This window comes from Anabrus simplex, chromosome 11, assembly GCF_040414725.1.
Source record: "Anabrus simplex isolate iqAnaSimp1 chromosome 11, ASM4041472v1, whole genome shotgun sequence".
Lineage (NCBI taxonomy): Eukaryota > Metazoa > Arthropoda > Insecta > Orthoptera > Tettigoniidae > Anabrus > Anabrus simplex.
In genome coordinates, this window is record NC_090275.1 from 37,449,755 (window position 1) to 37,470,297 (window position 20,543).

The 20,543-nt window shown below is 39.2% G+C and overlaps 1 protein-coding gene across 1 annotated transcript in view; it reads right to left on the minus strand.

Moving 5' to 3' along the window:
- The window catches only part of LOC136883269 (homeobox protein unc-42), a 311,123-nt gene extending 299,586 nt beyond the window's left edge, over positions 1–11,537 (minus strand). The window contains exons 1-2 of the mRNA XM_068229685.1: positions 11,219–11,537; positions 3,503–3,512 (exon numbers count right to left, since the gene is read on the minus strand). Coding sequence (XP_068085786.1) covers positions 3,503–3,512; positions 11,219–11,537 — 329 coding nt within the window. The remainder of the gene's footprint in view (positions 1–3,502; positions 3,513–11,218) is intronic.
- Positions 11,538–20,543: the final 9,006 nt, after the last annotated feature.

Here is a 20,543-nt window from a genome sequence, read left to right on the forward strand (position 1 = left end):
CCATTGACCACCACCACCACCACCGCCCCTCCTCTCACGGAACAGATGCAGTTGATTACTTCCTTACTTTATCGACATTGCGTCTTCAAATACTGGGTGTTCCTAAATTTGTAAAAGCAATCGGGGAATAAATAGTACACCCAACATAACAAGAAAATTCCCTATGAACATATACCCTGTGGTCGATCGATTACGAACTAAGCGTGGCTTCCGAAGAGGTGTGCTGCAGGTCTATCGAGTTGACTCCTTATGATTGACCTGCGCGTCTGTGAGGATGGGGTTGTGTAACCTGAGATGAATTTTAATCATGAAAACTGCATATGCACCCAGCTCCCGAACCATTAGAATTAACCCATGAAGGTTAAAATCCCTGGCCCGGTCCGGAAATGAACCCGAAATCCTGTGGACCAATGGCTAGCCATGGAGCCGGACTGTAAATAAAGGTAATAATTCGAAGTGAAACCAGTATTAGTGCAGTGAATAAGCGTGTGATAATTAAAGCGCGGATTTTTAGGTAGTATTAGTTTAGAATGCAAAGATACTGAAACGAGTAACAAATATAGTCTAATCTGCACAACGGTTGTGGTATGAGTCTTGCATAAACATTAGGGGTTCAGCCCATCAGAACCCCTAGAATTTATGTTACTCTCACTACGTTAAGGAAGGCCGGCCTAGACGACACTTGCTAATAACCAAATGAGTTTGCATTCTAACCCATTTCTGCATAAAAATCCTCATGTTTGGTGATGATTTTATTGGTTGTAAAAAGAAGGCATCTGTAAATTCATAAAATACCTATACGAAGTTTGAGTTTTAGGAGACCTAGTTAGCAAGCAAAAATAACACAACACGCAATACATTAGATGCTAAGTTTTATTCTAAATTGTCAGGCGGCATGAAATTTTGGTGTCATCAGCAGTGAAGAAATTGAAAGTGTTTGAAATGATTTGCGGCTGTGAAAATGAAGGGGATGGAAAGCAAGTACTCTGAGGATAGACGCTGTAAGTCTTAAGTGGAATCATTGCTCTTCAAAGATGAATAATCGTGCGTTTAAGATTGCTTGTGGGAGAGGAAGTGATGGATAACTGAGTAACATCGCCATCGGAACTTCTCACCTAGACAGCCGTAGCTCGTAACACATCAGTGCTCGTGGGATTTGTAAATGAAAAATAACGACATTGTGGTTAAGATTCCACGTACAAATTGTTATCCGGCGGCTATTCTCACTTAATCACCATACCTAAAATTTAGGTAAAACCATAAGCTTGCTTATGTGGAATTAGTGTACCTTAATCAATTTTCCGACACCATTGTAACCATGGCAACCGGTGTTGGTCTTGTTTACTAGGCCAGTGACGTCATCTTCTCACTGTGCCCTTTCCTCCTGTTACTAAGAGCTGGAGAAAATATTGTATCAAGTAATCTCCGTTCTACTCATGGAAAAAGCGTTTGACAATGTCCAGTGGAAAAGACTGTTCAGAATTATGAAGGATGTTCATTTGGACTGGGAAAGACAGAAAAGCAATACTAAACCTCTACATCAATCAAAGGATAAACATTGAAAGTAATGAAACAGTATGCACGGTGAGGATCAGGGAAGGAGTAAGACAGGGGTGTTCCTTTTCACAATTTCTATTTAATCTGTACATTGAAGAGGCCATGATTTTTAAAAAATCAAAAAACACCTGGCATTAAAATAAGTGGAACAACTGTACACTGTATTAGGTTTGCCGACGACATTGCACTTCTGGCTGACAATGAGAAGAACATGCAGATCATGCTCAACAAATAAACATCCATCTTAAAAATGATTTCCAACTTAACATTAATGTAAATAAAACTAATGTTATGGTTGTAAGCAAATCTAAAATGAAGCCAGCAGCACATCTCAGAATTGGAAATATTTTAATAAAACAGGTACACAAGTTCTGTTTCTTAGGATCAGTTATTACCGACGACAACAGATGCACTGTGGAAATAAAAAGAAGTATTTCCCTGTGTAAGAAAGCCTTTGAGGATAAGAATCAGCTCTTAATAAGTCCTTAGATACTGAACAAAAGAAATTGTTTATCAAAACATCCATTTGGAGTGTGCTGCTATATGGCTGTCAAGGATGGACTCTCTTGAAGCAGAACGTGAAACGACTAGAGACAGAAAGATAAGAACTAGCAGGATTGAGAAGAAAACTAATGAAGCAATGCTTAGAGAAATAAACACCCAGATACATTTAATATTAACGATAAAATGGAGAAAAGCGTCAGTTTTTGGTCACATTCACCGTCATAATGACTTCATAACGAACTTGTTCGAAGGCAAGGTGATCGGAAAGAAAGGCATAGAGAAACCACGGAGGAAGGCCGTTGAAGAGGCAGTTGAGATGTTGGGATGCCAAGGTTATGAAGAGATGAAAAGAATCGCAGAAAGAAGAGATCAATGGTTGCAGCGACAAGGCAAACAGTTTAGATAATGATGATGATGATGAAGTGGCTGAGAAACGAGCCCATAAGAGACAGGCACGCTACCTCTGTACCAAAGGGCTGTTTAATAATAATAATAATAATAATAATAATAATAATAATAATAATAATAATAATAGTATTATATTTACGAAGTCTAGAATGTCTTTCTTTTCCTCACACTTCATGACCTCTACGATTCCATAATGGATACACTCATTCTTCTTTCGATTTATCGAAACTCTTTATCTCCATTTTGGGTGGAGTCAAAGTATGCATTATATATAGTCGTTCAGAGTAATAACAGAGGAACTTCTACACATGCCCCCTGATCATACGATACCAAACTACAACTTTAAAGAAACCGTTTGAGACCCAGATAATAAAAAAGAAGACTGGGATATCAACAAATGGAATACTGAAAAAGAAGATATAGTGTCGTGGACCGATGGCTCAAAGATGGCACAGGAGGAGGGATCAACGGGGGAAGACCTGAAAGATCAATTCAGATGAGTCTGGACAAACACACTACAATCTTTCAATCTGAAATGATAGCTATCACAACATGTCTTGAAGAAAACCTGAAAATGAACTATATGAATAAGAACATTTTCATTTTTACGGACAGCCAAGCGGCCATTAATGCACTAGAGGCAGTTCAGATACTATCCAGAAATGTCTGGTATTGCCACTCACTTCTCCTGAAGCTCTCAAAGTACATTGTCAAAATAATATGGGTACCAGGGCATGCAGGTATAGAAGGAAATGAAAAAGCTGATAAACTGGCCAGGAAAGGAGCAGAAACATATTTTGTAGGCCCAGAACCTGTATGCGGGATTTCCTATGGACAAGCCCGACACTACATAGGAAAGTAGGTACAAAAGAAACAAATGGAAAACTGGCAAAATACTCCAGGATGCAGGCTTGCAAAGGAACTGATAAAAGGTCCAAACAAGAGGCATACTAAAGAGCTGTTGAAACTCAGCAGAGAAAATATAAGATGGGTAGTAGGACTGCTGACAGGACACTGCCATCTGAAAAAACACCTACACAGAACTGGTGTAATAAGAGACAACATATGTAGGAAATGCAATGAAGCAGAGGAATCAGCTGAACACATACTTTTCGAATGTGAGGCGTTGGGTAGAATCACTCTCTCCACTCTACGACTACCAGGTGAAGAGAGAAAAAAAACCAAAAAGACCCAATAATAACAACCTGCAGCTTTGTGAAGGGAGCAGGTATATCTAGGTGGGAATGAAGGAAAGACATAGTAGCAAAAGATCTTAGAGGTCGACGCTAATTATGAACTAATATTTAGAGGCCCCATGAAGAAAAGAAGAAGATATCGCCGTTGATTCTCGAAAATCCGCTATGGTACAATGTTGAAGGGAGAAATACTGACCCGCAGCACACGTATCACTTGGAACGAAAATTCGTTGATACAGTTCAAGCAATACTGAACCTTTCTGGTCAGAGTTCAAGCTGAAATATTATCACCTAGCGGTTTTTCTAAGCGCGAAGACGATACAACCACTGAATACCGCAAGAGGCTACTAAGAGGGGAACTCGCTCTCTCGTCCTGTAAGCCCAAAACCATATCCATGAAATAATGCTTTTCCGTATAGAGGAGAAAAGGTACTCGCGTGGAGATGTGGAAAGCAGAAATTTTCACCATCCAAACTTCAACACTTTGTGGAACAGAACGGTTAGCTCTGTGAATGATCATCGTTATACCAAGAAACTGACCTGAAACTCATTTCTGTCCTGGGCTGGATGAACAGTACGGTCAATGACTCTCATCAGAAATGGAAACTTCGTTTCTTAATTTCTAGTCCATCTCATGCGGAATTGAACAGAAGACTAGACTAAGCAGCTCCCTCAAAAAGAGCTGGGCTCTCTAAAATTCGGTATTATTTTCTTTTTAAGTGAACATGATGAGTAATAATAATTAATAAATGTTCTGCCCTGAGCCAGGTCTCCACATGATAGCTCCTGTCCACGGCTACTCTCTTCATTTTGATCCAGCTTCCTTCTGTTCTTTTTCTGTCCATTACCTGATATGTTGTCCGTCCCCTCCCTTCCATTCCAATTACCAACCCTTCAAGAGCATCTTCGAATAAGCAGTCTCCTCTCAACCAATTTCTCTTCCGGTTTTCTTATAACATGTATTCGTCTCGTTTCTCCAACTCCTTCCAGCACCTCTCCATTTCTCACTCTATCCAGCCAGCTTATCTTTCTCCAACATACCCACATCTTACAAAATATTATTCTCCTAGTAGGTATATAATACCGATTCTTTAGCCCCGGGTTAGATTCCCGGACAGGTCGGGGAGTTTTTAATGATTAATTCCTCCGGCTCGGGGATTGGGTGTTTGTGTGCGTCCTAATATATTTCTCTTCATTTGCTTGCAACACAGTGCACTGCCACAGAAACATCCCTACACATGAGTAGTCGTTAGAACGAGCATCCAGCCGTAAAATTCGACCGAATCCATATCAAGTGCCATCCCTCATTAAATTGAGAGAAAGGTCGGGAAGAAGACGAATAATAATAATAATAAGATTACCTACTAGAATCCTACCCGTTGAAATGCGAATGGCTTTTGTCATATGTCATTGGCATGTATTGGATGATTATAGCGGTTGGTGGTTGTGATTATTCTTTTAAGAGGAACTACAACTGGGCAAGCATCCTCTCTTAATTGGAGGGAAAATGAAGGTTTAGACAAATAAAGGCAAGGCCACGAAGGGCATGGAAATTAAAGACTCCCTAGGGCTTGTAAATCCAATAACGTCAGGGGGATTATTTTCATGGCCCTTCATATTAAGGATATTATTTTATTTCGAGAATTTTCACAAGAAATATTAATTGGATTGTAAGGAGCAAACTGTGTACTTGTACCGTGTGATTCCGCTGTAATTACTAGCCTTTCCTACTGTGCAGAGGCTAACTCGCAATACAATATCGTAAGCTTTACTTTCTAAATGTTGAGTTAAATGATTGCGTTATCGTAATGTACCTATACATGTAAGAACGTATTTAATGTTTTCTGTAAATCTCGTATAGAAATTCTGTGCAGTTCTATGTAATTAATACAGCCCGGATATTTAGGCTGTAATAAGTTAGAATGCGAATATACTAAAGCATATAACAGGTATACTCTACCCGGACAAGAATTATGCTATGGGATTTTGCATAAATGTTAGGGTCTCGGCCTATTAGAACCCCTACAATTTATGTTACTCTCGCTACAATACGGAAGAGAGGGTAGACGACAGTTCCTACCAGGTAACTTGGTTTGAATTCTAACATATTACTGCCTAAACATACGGTGCCTTCAATTACTTATTGAGCATATATTACACTATTCGTAAGGAAAGGTAAACTGTCGTGCATTTTTTAATCTGCCTTACATCGCATAGACACAGATAGGTCTTATGGACGACGATGGGATAAGAAAGGGCTAGGAGTGGGAAAGAAGCAACTGTGGCCTTAACTAAGGTACAGTCCCAGCATTTTACGATCTTGAGGGCTGCCGATAGTGGGGTTCCAACCCACTTTCTCTCGAACACAAGCTGATACTTAAGTCACACAAACCACACAGCCAATTTTCCGTGTGTTCTTTGCTTCTCATTTAGTGTATTCCTTGATATTCTTCTTTCAATCGTGCAATTTCTTGTTCACATAAGTATGTCTTATGGTTGGGGGTCATCCGAAAATTTGTGTAACGTGACGCGAAAAAATGTGTCTCGGAAGTGTAACCACAGCAACCGTGCAGGCTGTGATGTAAGGTATGGATGGATGGTCGGACAATGTTACCTAGCAACCGTGCAGGCTGTGATGTAAGGTATGGATGGGTGGTCAGACAATGTTACCTAGCAACCGTGCAGGCTGTGATGTAAGGTATGGATGGATGGTCGGACAATGTTACCTAGCAACCGTGCAGGTAGTGATGTAAGGTATGGATGGGTGGTCAGACAGTGTTACCTAGCAACCGTGCAGGCAGTGATGTAAGGTATGGATGGGTGGTCAGACAATGTTACCTAGCAACCGTGCAGGCAGTGATGTAAGGTATGGATGGGTGGTCAGACAATGTTACCTAGCAACCCTGCAGGCTGTGATGTAAGGTATGGATAGGTGGTCAGACAATGTTACCTAGCAACCGTGCAGGTTATTTCTTATGGCTGGTTGCCATCTAAAATTAGCAGCCGTTGATAGTTGTCCATGACCAGGTGACATATTTATGATCATTTGATTTTCGCAAATAGAATAGTGGTTCCTTTTATTTCTTATGTATAATATTTTGTTTCCATAACGTTTTGCTGCTTTTTTGTTATATAATTTATGTTTTAATTTAACTTCATATCTCCCAGTTGGACTATGTTTATTAATAATAATAATAATAATAATAATGATATGTGTATGAAAAATTTGGAAAGATCTCTATCTCAATTATGAAAACGAAGAGAATGGTTTCCTTTCTATCGAGACTTCAAAAGAATGCAACCAAGGAGGATAGCGAACAAAATCCTCGTCTTCCACGAGAACGGAATGACGCAAGTTCCATGGGTGAATGAACTCCGTAGTGTGCTATGAAGGCGGAAGGCACAAGAAATAGAGAAGTGTTCAGAAGGAATATTACGGCGGTGATGTATCTGTCAAAAGAGAAGTCAAGGAGATGAAACAGAGTATTCTCCCAAGAAGAACAAACAAAAGCGAGCCAGAGAATGAAAGAATACTGACGAATGAAGAAAGAAGTATAGGAAGGAAGGAAGGAAGGAAGGAAGGAAGGAAGGAAGGAAGGAAGGAAGGAAGGAAGGAATATGGGAAAGTGAAGAGAGAAATGTAATCGCAGTCCACTTTTGGCAGAAATCAATATTATTATTATAATGATGATGATGAGATGAAGAAATATACCAGAACATAGAACATTTTAACAAAAACAATAAGAAAAAGGAGATTGCTACCTTTTTTGGACATATCTATAGAATGGATGATAACAGATTTACAAAACAAGCAGTGAAGAAAGATTTAGAAATAAATAAAATGAGAGGAAAATATAGAAAGAGAGATTTAAATAAGGAACGTTTTAAAAATGGAAGGATTCCATGGAGGAATGAAGAGGAAACCTGGTCCACAGTGGTCTGGGGAGAGAAGGATAAAGCCTAGTGCAATGATAAAGGAATACTGGAAAGAACAGAGGAGGAAACAAAACGGAAGGATGAGTTGAAATCGACGCGTGGTCCCTAGCAGGCCTAATCGTAAATAATAATAATAATAATAATAATAATAATAATAATAATAATAATAATAATAATAATAATAATAATAATATTCTAATAATAATAATGGAACAGTTAAAAGAGTGCAGAAGTTTAAATACCTAGGAGAGTGGATAACCCCAACAGAACTACCAGGAATAGCGTTACAGAACAGGGCAAGAATGATGGAAACAGCATACCATTTATATCGAAATGTCTGTAACAAAAAATCAATCTCAATCACTGCGAAACTCAGACATTACAACACTGTGATAAGGCCAGAAAGTTTGTATGCAATCGAATTCACTCCATTGAACAAGAAAGGATTACTAGAGAACATAAAGAAAAAAGAGAGAAAAATCTTGAAGATATTAGGGCCTAGGGAAGTGAGACAAGAATTTAGACTGCGACCAAATGAGGAACTGCGCAAAAGGACCGAGAAAATCACAACATCCTTTAAAAAGAGAAGACTTTCCTTCTATGGACACATTAAAAGAATACCAACAGAGAGAACAGCCATGAGAATTCTGGAGTACATGAAGAGCAGGAAGACGCAAACTAACTGGCTTAAAGGAGTCAAGGAGGACCTGGAAGAAAATAACATAACACAGGAGGCAGTATACAATAGTGAAGAATACAGGATGGTCATCAACAAAATTAAGGGATTCCAAGATCGAATGAGCAGAAAACGGACCGGCAACACCTGGTCGCTAGAACGCAAAGTAGCCCATTACTAAAGGATGAAGAAGTACTGGGCCGATCTGAGGAAGAAGAACCGGAAATGAACGATGCTTAACGTGGTCCATAGTAGACCTCTCCAAAGACAAGAAGAAGAATAGTAATAGGTGCACAAAGACCTGGCAGAATTGAGCGTCAGGGAGAAAGATACAGGACATAAAATTATTTAGGAAAATGAGGGATGCACCCGAAAAGCCACTGGCTAAGCCACGTAATATCTCGGCGGAAGAAAGAGAAAGGGGACCCCCTGTGGGTGGGGGCGGTAGAATAACACACACTAAATCCTCTGTCTGTCGTAAGGGGCGACTAAATGGGGCCTCAGGGAGCGTAGATTGACGAACACGGGACCCTCAGCTGAGTGCTGGCATTACTTCCACTTACTTGTGTCTCGCTCCTCACTTACATCTATTCTACCCGACCTCCCTTGGTCAATTCTTGTTCTTTTCCGACCCCGACGGAATTACAGCACTCGAGGCCTAGGGAGCATTTCATTTTCACATCCTTTGTGGCCTTTACATTTATTTGCAAGATACCTTCATTTTTCGAAGTGTCAGATCACTCTGATTAGAGGATGGTTGCCCAGTTTTACTTCCTCTTAAAACTATAATCACCACTACCACCAAAGATTAAGGAGAAGGTAAAGACTTAATTATCTTTGGCGAGAGTGCAAAGAGGATGAAGTCCGCGTGACAGGTGGAATGTGTAAATGTGGCCCACGCTGTCCGTACCGATAAATGAAATACTGATATTAATAACAAAAATAATAATAATAATTTCATAATGGCATCGAGGACTGTATCAAGCTAGTGTATGGACCGATGGCCTAAATTATAACCAATATTTTTGTAAACACTCTTCTATTTCCTAGTTCATATGCCTATGCCTCGACCTTCACTGTCTTCAATGAATATTTTGAAATGTTCTTCGAACTTCGTTCGCGTGACGTGACTTATAGCCGTTCATAGAAAGATAAAAAAAACGCACGCAAGCATATATCTATTGTTGAATGATTGCTCTTGTTCATTGATGGTAACATCGAAAGCGGGGATGTCCTCTTTTGAGTATCAAAGATAAGTTTCTGTGAAAATGGAAAATTAGCCTATTACTCTTGCAGTTTAATATTTTTATCGGAAGTCCATTTTTTAATTGTCGTAGGAATTTTAGGTCACAATGTATTATTGCATTCCTACAGCTTAGCGATTACCCGCAAGCAAAATTGCAGTCTTTTATTTTTTTGTCTAGATAGGGAGAGAGGAACTGCCTTTACAGTAGATCGCATCCTGAATGTAAACGAATCGAAACTAAAAGAAATGTCGATTATGAGTTGGCGACGCCTCCATAAACAACTCTCACAGGTCCATATTCCTATTAAAATGTTGTGACTATAACTTTATTATTAGCAAAATTCTGAAACGAACACCAAAGTTGCGTATGATTCATGCGTAAAGGTCGATGGAAAAAACATATAGCATACAACGAACTTCTCCTAAATCTTGAAAATAGAAATCTTGGAGCTGAAGAGACAAAAATGTGACATGATGTTTCCGTACGAAACTGTAAATTCCATAATAGAGAACGCTGACTTTTTATGCCTCTTGAGCTTCCACATGACCCGCATTAATGCAAGGATAATTGTAACATTTCATAATGAAAAAGTTGGAACAACCGCTCACAAAAATTTACCACTCTACAGGCTATGCAATGTCTACAACAGTGCAGTTCCGAGAAATAATTCTTTAGGCTTCAGTTTAACTCTAGGCCTGTTTTTACAACAATGCACCATCTCCATGAGAATTCTCTAAATAACTTTTAATGCTGATTTGAACCAAAAAAAAATGGATTCAAACCTTCTACATCAAGCTATATGCCCTAAATATAATTGTCAGTGTTATAATTAGAACAAAATAATATTTTAGATAAAAAAATAAGTTTTTATTTCTTTATTTTACTGTTTCTTATAAATATTGAATAAGATTGCATATGAAATAATGTTTGTTTCTCATTGCAAATGTAATATTAGACTAGTTTAGATAGAGATTAAGCTTTTTATAGCCGTGCTGAGTCGATGCGCTGGGCTTCTGACGCCAACTTGGCACGTTCGATCCTGGATCAGTCCTGTGAAAGCCTATTTGAAGGTGCTGAAATACGTCAGCCTCGTGTCGGTAGATTTACAGGTATGTGAAAGTATTCTACTCCTGCGGAACAAAATTCCGGCACTTCGGCGTCTCCGAAAAAGTAGTTACTGGGACGTAAAGCAATTATTATTATTATTATTATTATTATTATTATTATTATTATTATTATTATTATTATTATTATTATTATTATTATCTACTTGTTTCTTGTAAGGATTTAATTAAATCAGATATGAAATACTGTTTCTTTCTCGTTGTAAATTATTAGAATAGTTTAGATATTAAGTTATTAGACTAAATTCAAACTTATTAACAAATGAACACATGTAAACAATTCCCACTATAATTGCGATTAGAAATCCTCTAGTGCGCGATATAGTCTATAAATAAATAAATTTGAAAAAATATCCTATAATTAACGCCAGTTTTGTCTCATAATAAATAAGTATTTCTATGTTAGTTTTAAACCATCGTTAGTGAAATAAATTCCGAATCCCAGTACTGTGTTTTCTAACAGTGTTGGAAACTCAAAAGGCTTATTTCTGAAGAAACCCAGTTACAACACTTGTATTCAGGGTGCGATATAATTTACTTGAGATGCTATTAATAGACACTCTGACTAACCTGAATGGTCGGACAGTGTTCTGGTGACACTGACGGCAGACGCTGGCGGTGTGTGGGTAGGTGTGTGCTGATGACTGCCGCCTCCAGTAGCCGTACCGGATGCCGCCCCCGAACTGGCACTGTCCGGTGCTGGAGTTCCGCTGTGTTGTGAGGGCAATGCATAGAGGGCCGTAAAATCTTCTGCGGAGCTACTGCTGGTGGAACATTTGGCCCTCTTCTCACTGCTACTCAGGTGGTTATGATGGTGGTGATGGTGGTCGTCCACCAGACCAGCCACCCCAAGGAGGCCACCAACCAAATTAGGTCGTAGCTCATCCATCAGCTTCGCGTTACCACTAGGGCCTTGCAAAGCCGACGTGCAAGGGCTACCCGCCGTGGCGAAGTTGAGCTGGCGTGAGAAAATGGCTGGAAAAATGTTGAACTGTTGATGATGGTGCTCAGGGGCCACGGAATCACCGCTACCCCCAACGCAACCAGAAGTACCCTTGAACTCCAACGTTAAGCCGTCAATAAAACCGTGAAAACCAAGATTTTCTTCGCTCTAACCTCACACACTTGTGTTAACAGTCCACCGATTCAATCATAACTCTCATACAAGTCAGTTGACAAGTTAAACAACACACGTGTCCAGTCACAACAACAATAAAACCATTTCCTCTTCTCAATCACTGAGTTCTTCCTTAGAAATATAACAACAGATTTGTGGAGATATCAAGACTGCTTGTCCTAACAGTTTTAAAGCAGTCTCAAAACGATACTAATCTACTTGTGAAGCATGAGTAAATCTGTTACAGCAATACAATGAATGAATGAATTGAAGAGGGTCTCTTCCTTTAGGAGTTCTTGATGACAAGCCTCCGATAACGAAATGCGACTAACGAAATTAAAGTCTCCACCAGATATATGAAGAGGACAGACTATCACTATTACTACTATGCCTGCTAGTAGATAGATGTACAACTCAACAGTCGGGACACCCTACCCAACCAGCTCTTCAAGTTTAAAGTTTCCCTATATAAACTAGACGATTTGGTGTTTCATTTCTCGAATGTTGGACCAATGATGAAGTTGACATTAGTATGCCGACGGTTTAGCGTGGAGCTCCTTCCTGATTGGTCGCCTCCCTAATGCGATTCCATGGTAACAGCCAGTGGGATTCAGTTCAGTACACGAGCGGAGTGGCGTGAGGAGGGGGAACTCAAAATGGCGGAGGGCTGCGCTGCGCGAAAGCACAAACCACCCCACACTACTCTGTATATACCCGCCACCCTCTTCCCTAACCCCACCAGCGTGTCTTCCCTTCTCTCCACATTTTTCCTTCTTTTTTCCCGCTTCAACCACCCTCTCGCAGCTCAGACCATTCAAGTTGTTTATTTATGTATTATATTTATACATTTATTTATTTATTTATGGATGATGATAGGGGGTTGGAAAGACGAGATGATTTAGAGACATACATATGAATTAATAGTAATAATAATAAATAATACAAAAAATATATTAGTTGAAAATGTGTAAAATTGCATGAAATTGTGAGAATTAACGTGTTGGTTTTTTTGTTTTGTTTTTTGTTGCGATACGCTGAGTTGGTTTAGCATCGGGTTGGGGATCTATACTAAATCAATTGCACATTTTAAATGAATACAGAGAAGAGGAAAAAACTGATGATAATAATTCCTTCCCCATTGCTGGTTTTGAAATAATTGAACAAGTGTTGTGTTACTGTTTGTTCTCGCAACGTCGCGTCTATCCACAAAACTACTTAAATTAGTCGCCAAAAATATATATAGGCTATGTGTCGGTATGTTATAAAACTACCGTTGTGTTCCAGTTAAATGAATTTAATACAAAGAGTGATCTCGCAAACAATGTGGTGTGGCCGATATCATAGACAGATAGCCTACTCGCAGAATAAAAATAAAGAGAGCAAACAAGAGAATTATTATGGGATATTAAAAATTTGACTGCAAGAATGATTCCAGTCTTCCGAGTCGTGTGAAAATCCTTTCACGTAGATTGGTACTGCTCGCTTTGTTTATTTATGGGACTCCTACCTTTATGCTAGCCACAGTGTTGTAGGCCTACCCGAGTCTGGCAAACACTTCTGGCTATCTCCTACGAGATTTCTCTTATAATAATAATAATAATAATAATAATAATAATAATAATAATAATAATAATAATAATAATAATAATAATATTGCCCGACTCCTTGGCTGAGTGGTCAGCGTTGAGGCCTTCAGAAGAGAAGGTCCCGGGTTCGATTCCCGGCTGGGTTGGGGATTATAATAACTTCTGATTAATTCTTCTGCCTCGGGGATTGGGTCTTTGTGTTTGTTCTAAAACTCTCCTCTTCGCGTTGAGACAAGACACCACACTACACAACCACCACAGAAACACGCAATTGTGATTACATCCCTCCATATAGGTCTGGCGTCCGGAAGGGTATCCGGCCGTAAAGAAACGGGCAAATCCACATGTGCGATACAGTTCACACCCGTGACCCCATAGGTGTGGGAAAAGCGGAATAATAATAATAATGGTCATTCCTCGGGCTCAGTGGCTGGGTGTTTGTGGTTAATTTAACACACTTTTCTTCATCTACATACACACCACACTAAAAGAAACGCGCAAATGTGATTATAGCCTACATTCCTCCACACAGGTTTGGCGTTAGGAAGGTCATCCGAACGAAAAGCCTGGCCGAATCCACATAAAACTGCCTCCCTCCCCAGGAAGTTTTAGAAGAAAAAGAAGTGGTTTGCACTGCCTGCTGTTGGAGAAGAGATCGCTTGTCGACCGAAATGGACATGAATGAGATGTACCAAACGCTTGTACCGCGTACGTCTGCTGATGTGTATCACGAATTGTAGAGAGCCGCGACTCCCGCATTATTATTATTATTATTATTATTATTATTATTATTATTATTATTATTATTATTATTATTATTATTATTATTATTATTATTATTATTATTATTATTATTATTTCTTTATTAATCTGTTTACCCTCCAGGGTTGGTTTTTCCCTCGGACTCAGCGAGGGATCCCACCTCTACCGCCTCAAGGGCAGTGTCCTGGAGCGTCAGACATTGGGTCGGGGATACAACTGGGGAGAATGACCAGTACCTCGCCCAGGCGGCCTCACCTGCTATGCTGAACAGGGGCCTTGTAGGGGGATGGGAAGTTTAGAAGGGATAGACAAGGAAGAGGGAAAGAAGCGGCCGTGGCCTTAAGTTAGGTACCATCCCGGCATTTGCCTGGAGGAGAAGTGGGAAACCATGGAAAACCACTTCGCGGATGGCTGAGGTGGGTATCGAACCCACCTCTACTCCGTTCCAGCCCTCGTACCACTTTTCAAATTTCGTGGCCGAGCCGGGAATCGAACCCGGGCCTCCGGGGGTGGCAGCTAATCACACTAACCACTACACCACAGAGGCGGACTATTATTATTATTATTATTATTATTATTATTATTATTATTATTATTATTATTATTATTATTATTATTATTATTATTATACTCCGGAATTTTTGACAGTAATAGGTTAGAATTCAAATTTATTGAAACGGGTAACAAGTATAGTCTACCCTACTCAACAGTTTGTTGTGAGTATTCCCTACATAAACTTCAGGGACACGGTGTCCGGCTCCATGGCTAAATGGTTAGCATGCTGGCCTTTGGTCACAGGGGTCCCGGGTTCGATTCCCGGCAGGGTCGGGAATTTTAATCTTAATTGGTTAATTTCGCTGGCACGGGGGCTGGGTGTATGTGTCGTCTTCATCATCATTTCATCCTCATCACGACGCGCAGGTCACCTACGGGTGTCAAATCAAAAGACTCGCATCTGGCGAGCCGAACATGTACTCGGACACTCCCGGCACTAAAAGCCATACGCCATTTCATTTCATTTCAGGGACACGGTCCATCAGAACCATTAGAATTATTTTCAGTACGTTACTCTTCCTACATCATGGAAGAATGGACTAGACGACACTTCCTAATAACCAAATAAATTTGCATTCAAACCCATTATTATTATTATTATTATTATTATTATTATTATTATTATTATTATTATTATTATTATTATTATTATTATTATTAACCACGTAATAGTACTCGAATTCTTGACCTTTCTGCACGGAACAGAAAAAAAGCTAGCAACATTTCACACATTAAAAGTCGTGGACCTTGCTGGATAGTTGCAGGCGGTTAAATGCGGCCAGTATCCTGTATTCAGGAGATAGTGGGTTCGAACACTATTGTCGGCAGCCCTGAAGATGGTTTTCCTTGGATTCCTATTTTCATACCAAGCAAATGCTTGGGCTGTATCTTAAGGCTACGCTTGCCTGCCTCCTTCCCACTCCTAGCTCTTTCCTGTCCCATGGTCGCCGTAAGTCAGTGCGACGTAAAGCAAATAGTAATAGAAAAAAAGAAGTCCTGGACTGGGGCCTGTTTCATAAAACTAACTAATAATATTAGCTAATAATATTAGAACTCATAAAACAAATTATTAGTTGTCAAAATTCTGTTTCATAAAGATGTATGCATGACTAATAAAATGGCTTCACTAATAATATTAGTTCATTAGTCAGCTGATACAGTTTGAGGTTAGAATCGATTTGTTGCATGTTCTTACAGTAGTTTGTTTTCGTTCCTTGCAGTAGGCTAGCGCTTGACCCACTCATACTCTGTGCTTTTTGTGTTTGACTACAACCGAACCGGCTATTCAGTGCAGTTTCAGATTCTTGTCAGTTTATATAGGCTACAATGGGTAAAAGAAACGACAATAATGTCAGGAAAAAAAGTTTCCTTAGAAAAGTGCTGGAGTTGAAGGGGCAGTTGTTCGACCTACTAATTATTTCGTGCCAGTTTTTCAAATAATCCCTGAAATCGACGAATTTTCAATTAATGAGGTTGTATCAACTATTACAGCATCTAAAGATAACAAGGCATGTGGCCCAGATCACATTTTTAATGAACATCTTAAAGCTGCTCTCCCAAAATTGGGTGAATCCATCACTCGCCTAATGAATGAATGCTTGCGGCAAGGTAGGATACCAGACAACTGGAGAAAATCTACTATTAAAATGCTATATAAAGGCAAAGGTGATACCGCAGATCCCAACTCATATAGAGGAATAGCGCTAGAGTGTACTCTACTAAAGACTTTAACTTCATTAGTGGGTAAACGTCTCATTAAACTGGTGGAAAATAACCTACCGGAGTCGCAATTCGGATTTAGAAAAGGGAAATTAACGACTTTAGCTATCCGCTGTCTCCAGAATGACATAGAAGAAGCCTTAAAGAAACCAGGGGGTAAATTGCATGCCATCTTTATAGATTATTCGAAAGCTTTTGACACCATAAGCAGAACCATACTGTTAGAAAAATTGGAGAGTTTCATTGGTAGTACGAACTACCTTATACCGCTGATTAGGAACTTACTGCTCAACAATTCAATAGAAGTAGATGATGGCATTACCAAATCTATTATTTTGGAACAAACAACCGGGGTATTACAGGGAGACCCGTTAAGTCCATTATTATTCATCATTGCGACAGCAGACATAGTAGATTTGGTAAACCAGGAAAGCGTCAAACTATTAATGTACGCTGACGATATGGTCTTAACATCAACGTCAGAGAAGGAACTCCAGGAATCATTCAACCAAATAATAGGCTGGATAAAAAAAATGAGCTCAAAATGAATGTAGAAAAAACAGTGTCCATGACGTTTAGAAGAGGGGGACCTCATGGAATCTTCTATTGTGAAGACCAAGACCTTAAGTCCGTAAAGCATTTTAAATACTTGGGCGTAATTTTTCAAACCCAAGGTAATGTTTTCACCCTCCATCTCATAGACCGTCTAAATGCATCTATGAAAGCAATATCTGACATTAAGCACCTGAGAAACTTGTCTTTAGAAACGGCCATAAAACTCTTTCATCTAAAAATCAGCCCTATAGCAACATATGGCTTGGAAAACATTTGGGAACATTTGAGTATGAAACAGTTAGAAAAAATCGAGAAGTTGAAGGCAATTTACTTGAAACGGGCTCTGTGCCTCTCCAAATATTCTCCTTCCCGGCTCGTGTATGAGCTATCCAGAGAGGGATTTTATGTGGAAGAGCTAAGGTTACAGTTGTTACTTCCAGCAACAACACCCTATATACATCTGCTTCGAGACCTACGATCGAAGAAGGCTGACATCTGGGAAGATTTCTACTCTACCGATGCCATGCTAAATCGCGAGTGGGTTCAAGGTGGATATGAACTGCGACACCTGCTGACAAGGTTCTCCGTTCATGGGTTCCATTATAAACTGTGTAATATTAAGCGTTATCATGAACCAGGTTTGAACTGTGTATGTTTAAGATGTGGTGCACACTGTACTAGGTACCATGTTTTAAATTGTAAACAGCGATCAGAATCACTGGTGAAATTTTGCAACGAAGACTAATGTTCTATATAGTAATTCTTTGCACATTGTGCGCGTTAAATAAATTATTAATACATGGCTTCCACCACAAAATATGCGCAAAGACAAAATTCCACAATCCAACAGATGACTGTGTTTGTACACTGTGTAAGGAAAAGTGCGACCGCTACCATCTGCTAAAGTGCAAGAACAGAATAAAGACTCTAACAGAATACAGCACAATGTAAATTGGGACAACAAACTTAATACTCATTCGAGTGCTCCTTATATAATTAATTAGTTGTTCGGAGCCTCTTCACTAACCGTGACAAAGGACTCGAAAAGGCAAGCGTGGATGGAACTGCGGGATTTTGCTGTGGCTATTGGGCTTCATTCCTTGCAGTGGGAGATTCTAAGATATTAGCAATCCTATCAAGCACATTTTCAAATGTTCTGTAATCTAACCTAAATCTCTCATTGTATTCATATGATTGTTCCATACCCGTATAGGCTGTTCTTGGCCTAAATGTTCTTGGACGGCGAATATAAACTCTCTCCTCATCACTATTTGAATCAGAGTCAACCATTTCACTGATCTTCACAATTTTATGCCAATATATCAATATACCACACACTTTGGTTTCACTAATAATATGAAATATGAGTCAAAATACACTAATGGAAATAATCCCAATAATATGAGTAAATTTTATTAGTTATGTTGTCTATGAAACAATTTACTAATATTATTAGGAACATCTACTAATAATTTAGACTCATAAACCAATAACTAATATTATTAACTAATAATTTTATGAAACACAATACTAATATTATTAGTTAATATTATTGGTTTTTACTAATAATATTAGTGAAATATGTTTTATGAAACAGGGCCCTGGAGTTACTTTCTGTGCTCACTTTGTCCCCAAGGGCTACAGAACTGGTCGGTCAGTTTCAAGAAATAATGTATTGAAGTCCTATCCGCAATCATATATTTTATTGTGCCATTTCCCGAAACAGTCCAAATTAGGTAGCTTTCCGTTGATTTCAGTCACGCCGAAATTTTCCTAGCCTACATCTCCACAACTTTGTCGCAGTCTCCTTGGAAGGGGCTGGAAGTTCGACAGTACCAGTCCCTGCAGATGATGCACAGGTAAGAACACTTGAGGCTGAAGAGTGTGTGAGTGTGTGTGTGTGTGTGTACTGTTCTAGTCTGCCGTCGCTTTCACCAAGTTTAATAAAGACGCCGGAGAAGCAGCTCTGCGGTATTGTCTCTTTTCAACACAAAGTTAAACTCTTAACACAAGTTTGAGAAAAGCCTGCACTAACTTTATGCATTAATTATTTTGTACATGAACAAGAAGCCGTGACTGCTGCTGCTCCTGCCTAATTGTATTAGCACACACGGCGTAGAGAGCCACAGCTCCCACATTCGCATTATTATTATTATTATTATTATTATTATTATTATTATTATTATTATTATTATTATTATTATTATTATTATTATTATTATTATTCGTTATGCCAGACTAAGGAGCGCGCTTGAACTTATTTAGCTCATGTCGTTGCCTTTTTCTTTTCCCAAAATCTCTTCATATTTCATACTTAGACTATTTCCAAAGAGTCTATACAGAGCTCTCCTCCAACTTAGACCCTGCGTTGTTAGTGAACAAATCAAATTTAATATACAGTTATAAGTAAAGCCCGGATTTTCATGCGGTAATAGGTTAGATTGCAAACTAATTTGGTCAGTAGGAAATATCGGCCACCCGCTCTTCCAGAATGTAGAAAGAGTAACAAAAATTATAGGGGTTCTGATGGGCTGTGCCCCTAATGTTTATGCAAACTCCATACCATAATCGTTGTGAAGGTAGACTATACTTGTTTCTCGCTTTAGTAAGTTTGCATTCTAACCTATTCATGCATCAAATTCCTGGCTCTAGTTATAAGTAATAAACAAGCTGTGATAAGTATAGTGGGCCCTCCATGCAATGATCACTGCGCCTTGGAGTCTGGTGGTTACCAGATATTCGGCGATTGCCAGGAATCGCGAGGCTACTCACGAGACTAAAAGAAGTTTGGAATAAAAAAAATCTCTTTTTTCTTGCGATCTTCTCACCATGTTTTGTTGATGGTAGTTCTTGGATGGTGTGTAAAGGGGTGAGTGCCTACCAATTTTATGAACATAGATCTTTTATACCAGTATCATCATCATCATCATCATCATCATCATCAGTGTCGAAATGCAATGCATTGTCTATGCAAACATTCTTCTCTGTCCTCGGCTCATCGTTTAATTTCATATTTCATTCTTCTTCTTCTTCTTCTTCTTCTTCTTCTTCTTATTATTATTATTATTATTATTATTATTATTATTATTATTATTATTATTCCCGATCTTTGGCTAAATGGTCAGCGTACTGGTCTTCGATTCTGTAGGTCCCCGATTTGATTCCGGGTCGGAACGAGGATTGTTTCTTTTCACTTTTTTCTGTAGGCCTATGTTGCACCGACACAAGGCTTACAAGTGACGACCGAGAAGGCAAGGGCTAGGAGTGGGAAGGAAACGACCGTGCCCTTAGATACGGTAGGCCTACAGTCCCAGTATTTTCATGGTGTGTAAATGGGCAAACCACGGAAAACCATCTTCAGGGCTGTCGACAGCGGGCCTCGAACGCACTATCTCGCGAATGCAAGCTGATAATTACGTGACCCAAACCGCGCAGCCTCTCGCTGGGTAGAATAGTAGCCTAAGAAGAGGTCAAAGGAAGACTAAAATAAATAAAAAAGAGATGTGGAGGTAGAGAAGAGTGAGAAAGACGTGATTAAAGAACGAATATTAAGATGTTTCGAATTTGTGAAGAGAATGACAAATGACAGCATTCCTAAGAT